Source organism: Nelumbo nucifera, chromosome 2 (assembly GCF_055504915.1).
Source record: "Nelumbo nucifera cultivar China Antique chromosome 2, China Antique-T2T, whole genome shotgun sequence".
Taxonomy (NCBI): Eukaryota; Viridiplantae; Streptophyta; class Magnoliopsida; order Proteales; family Nelumbonaceae; genus Nelumbo; species Nelumbo nucifera.
The window spans coordinates 57955233-57959620 of record NC_142650.1 but is presented as its reverse complement, the minus strand read 5'-3'; the positions used below and the strand labels follow the sequence as shown (position 1 = coordinate 57959620).

Here is a 4388-nt window from a genome sequence, read left to right as displayed (position 1 = left end):
ACATTAGCACATGATAAATTAATCGTAATAATGGGCAAGAAACAAGGAAAGTCATTGAAGAATGGTTCTCATTTCTCAATGGTGCACATTCCCATGTTTGCCAGCCTTGCTCTCCTTGTTTCTTACATAAAGGGATCTATCAACACTAACTAATCAAGCAAAGCATTCTTCTTTCTTCCATTCCTTGGAGCAACTGATGAGGATCCCCTTTCCCCTCTCCTCATCTATTTCTAATATTCTCTCTCTCTCTCTACACAGCTGTGCATCTCATTTAATACAGCATGAGTATCTCTTTCGCCCAATCATTAAGCCACAAGCCAAACCTTTTTTTTTTCTTAATTCTCTCTACTATTATCAAGTTACTTTCTTTTTTTTTTATTTCTTTTCTAAAGGGTCCCAAACAGACTCTAAGTTCCTTCATTTCTTGTATAAATAACTAATTTCCAATGAAGGCCTCCATTGTATACTCTTTTAGGGTTCCTCTTTTTCTACTTTAAAGCGCATAAACATACTTTTCACTTGGCTCATATACAAGAAAAGTTCAATCTAAAGGCAAGTAAGGCTCCCATGATTAGGACACTTGGCCCACACATTAGGGCTCCCCCCCTCTCTCTCTCTGATGTATATGTCAAATTAAATCATACATCTCTTTTTTCTTTCATGTGTAGGGAGCTAAAATTCAACATAATTAAATAAATTTTACTTCTGAATTTTTTTTTTTGTTTGTACTATGGCTAGATTTTATTGCACATGATACCATAATAATAATAATAATAATATATCCTTAAATCTCTGGTAATTAAAGTCTTATACAGGGGAGACCTGGGACCAAATCTTGTCTTCACTTTTGGTTTAGGGGTTTGTGGGAATATTACCCCCTTTCTATTTGTCTGGAAAAAAAGAAAAAACGAAAATTTAATTATGTTCTATTTTTTTAATGTTACACTTAAAAAAAAAAATCTGAATAATTGATATATGAAAAACTAGAAGAAATGTCATTTTCTTATAATTAATCTTTTGAAAAATCGTAAATCACTTCTTGTACAGTCATTTGTGTCACTATAGATGGTGTGGGATTGGCCTGAGTTAACATTTTACACTGTTTTGGGCTCGGGGGTTCAGGTTGGCCCGATTGAAATTTTAATAAAATCCCAACCCTAACCTGTCCAAGTTGCACCCCTTATCATAAATAAAATAATAATTTTCGGAATTTTTCTTATTTTTCAAGCTGCAACCAAACCAAACAGACCCTATATTGAAAAGGGGGAATTTATCAGGGCACATCCCAATGATATGGATGGTGGTGGGCATTATAAATGTACATTTATAAGGTTGGTTTTGTCTTTTTCAAAAAAATATTGTTTATTTATCAAAATTAAGGCGTGCCCATATCACACTCATTGAAAAAATAGATAATTACAGAAATTAATTACAAATAGGTGTTGACTTTTTTGTCCTTTCTACGTTGGCTTTATATTTCATATATATAGCCATTATTTTTTTATTTGTAGAAAAAAAAATTATCCAGCAGCTATGCATACAAACATAATAATTAAAACCTTTCTTTTGGAGTTGGAGTTTAGGACCATCGGATTAGATTTTTTTCCCAAAATTAGGTGACGACGATCGATGCCAGCAAGCCTAACACGTGTCGGTCCCTTAAAACGAGTGGTCCAGAAATAAGACGTCCATGATTGAACCATATACCCTCTTTGCAAATTACAGTTGTAGACACCACACCACCAAGACAAAGATGATCATGTTCAAGAGTATATTTTAGTTCATCAGAAGAGCAAATCCTAGTTGTTCAAGTGAATAAAAAAATTGTTTTACGGTAAGTCATGCTACATTGGATCATTAAAAAAGTCTCCTTCTATTCAAGAGTTTGCTGTGAATATTTTAATATTATTAAATTATCCCTTCTCTACCTTAAACAAAAAATAAAATTTAATTAATTTCTCGATTAAGACACTGCCTAGAAATTACGTAAAAGGTTTGGTTTCTCGTGACCTAACTTAACGTCAGCAGGCATAGACGTAATATAACTGATATGTAAGGGCATTACGGTAAATGTAAATAACCACTATTTAATAATTTATTTTTTGTTTTTTTGGTATTCTTGGCTGTCTGTTTCACCCTCCGGCCCCTACGTCATCACCAACAAGCAAACCGAGTGGTGGGTCCACCCAAAACAAATAGTGGAGGTTGTGCCACGTCTACATTATCGCACACGTGGCATCCACGTGGATGGTGTCATTTTCATGAACAGCCACTCGTTCCATGCGTAGCCTAGTTGCCGACCTTGTGCCTACGAAGAGACGCAAACAAAAAGCTAAGCAGCGTAAGCGCCAAAACCACTCCCCTCCTCCGATCCGACGGACGATAATCCATTTGAGCCACCACGATCAATCTCGACCGCCGGATGCCCATATTTGTTTATGTACTTGTCCCCTAGTCGAGGCGTTGTTTTGTTGTTGAATTCTAAGTTGCAGATCGTTTGGGCATCTCTCTCTGCCTCTCTCCCCTCCCTTCTCCTCCCTCCTCCCTCCTGGTTTGTTTATGTCTCTTTCTAGATTCTCCGCCATTATCAGGAGGAGGATTCAGAGGGTACCATCAGTCGAAGGAGACTCGCATTCCTTCAAGCTCCCATTACAGAAAGATCAGCCTTTGTAATGGTAATGTTGGTCTACTGGAGTCTGAAACAAATTCGATTTACAATGCAAGAATCTGTCTTCTGCTCGCAGTAGGCAGTATTTCCTCACTGGGTTTTAAATTCATGGGTTTTGGTGTTCTGGGTTCTTCACAGGGATCAAGGTTGGTGCCGCCATGGCTGGAACCGTTGCTATCGACGGCATTCTTCTCCATCTGCCGAACACACGGCGACGCACCTCGGAGCGAATGCAACATGTATTGCCTCGATTGCAGCTGTGACGCATTCTGCTTCTATTGCCGGGGGTCAAGGCACAAGGATCATCGAGTAATTCAGGTGGGTAGTAAACTCTTTTCCTTGTCTGTTTTCCTTTTGTTTCAGATTACCGAGCTCATTTCTTTAAGGGTGGAGTCGTGAGGAGATTGATTGATTAGGGAGAGGAGAGACTGAATTGGGATTTGGTTGACAGATAAGGCGATCATCTTATCATGATGTGGTGAGGGTGGCCGAAATTCAGAATGTTCTTGATATCAGTGGAGTTCAGACGTATGTGATCAACAGTGCCAGAGTTCTGTTTCTGAATGAGAGGCCCCAGCCTAAAACCGGCAAAGGAGTAGCTCATATATGTGAGATATGTGGAAGAAGCCTGTTAGACACCTTCCGTTTCTGTTCATTGGGATGTAAGGTCAGTTCTATCTTCTCTCTGTCTGTCTCTCTGCTCACATTCATCGCCATTATCATACACCCATCCATCATGAATCATGAATCACTCACCATCATCATCATAATCGCCATGACCCATTACTCAAAAGACAATTGTTTGTTAATGTGGATCAAATGGGGTTGCTTGGAAAGGTTTTCTCATGGGTTTCTGCAATTGTTTTTTAATAAAAAAGCTTGTAGGAATAAAGAGGAATGGGGACGCGAGCTTTATCTTAGACACGAAGAATGAAGTAATGGAAAGAGGGGAAGGGATATCGAGGAGATTGTCAAGACAGGAAGAAGAATTGCGTGAAGGTAGCCAACACGACATTTACCCGCCCACGCCTCCACCACCTGCTTCCAATCCAAGGAGAAGAAAGGGCATCCCTCACAGAGCACCCTTCGGGTCCTAAATTGAATTGTACCAAAAGCAACTAATACACCCAAAATTCAATCCTCATAGGACAACCCACCCCAACCCAATGTTTGTCTTTAGGGTCCTCCGAAGGGAAGAAGGTAGGTACCCCATTTGGGTCATTTGGGTCTGGGTCCTAATCAACACATCCCTATCTCCCCTCTTTTTCTTCCCTTCCTCTCTCCATTGTGGAAAGCAATAATGTTGAATTATTATTGGAAGTTGCAAGGTGTACATGTAATTAATAAATCAAAGTAAGTCATTGTGGAGTCCGTTAAATAGTTTTTATAGGCCCACCAACCACATGGACCGTTTATCTAAGAGAATCAACCCACCCCCTTATTTTTTATTTTTCCAATTTAATACATGGAATGGGCAAATCAACTTTCTACGATTGTAACTGGTTTTTGGCTACTCCGTGAATGTGGGTCCCTTTAATCTACCTTTCTTTACCATCTCCAGAGAGAGAGAGAGGATAGGAGATGATCTATTCATTTGGGGTCTGCAACATAGCTTTAAATCAATGATAAATGGGTTATATAATTGTAGTAACGCTTCTCATTACAGTTGCAGCTTCTTCATTTTTTTTTTCATAATTTATAAATGAGTTTAAATTGAAAC

General features: G+C 38.8%; 1 protein-coding gene across 1 annotated transcript; it reads left to right on the top strand.

Annotated features, from left to right (window-relative positions):
- Nucleotides 1-2459: 2459 nt before the first annotated feature.
- Nucleotides 2460-4165, top strand: LOC104586185 (protein RGF1 INDUCIBLE TRANSCRIPTION FACTOR 1). Its single transcript, XM_010243343.3, has 4 exons — nucleotides 2460-2675; nucleotides 2807-2986; nucleotides 3120-3335; nucleotides 3547-4165. Exons 1-4 carry the CDS (start codon nucleotides 2673-2675, stop codon nucleotides 3763-3765), a joined length of 618 nt encoding a protein of 205 aa, XP_010241645.1. The 5' UTR covers nucleotides 2460-2672; the 3' UTR covers nucleotides 3766-4165.
- Nucleotides 4166-4388: the final 223 nt, after the last annotated feature.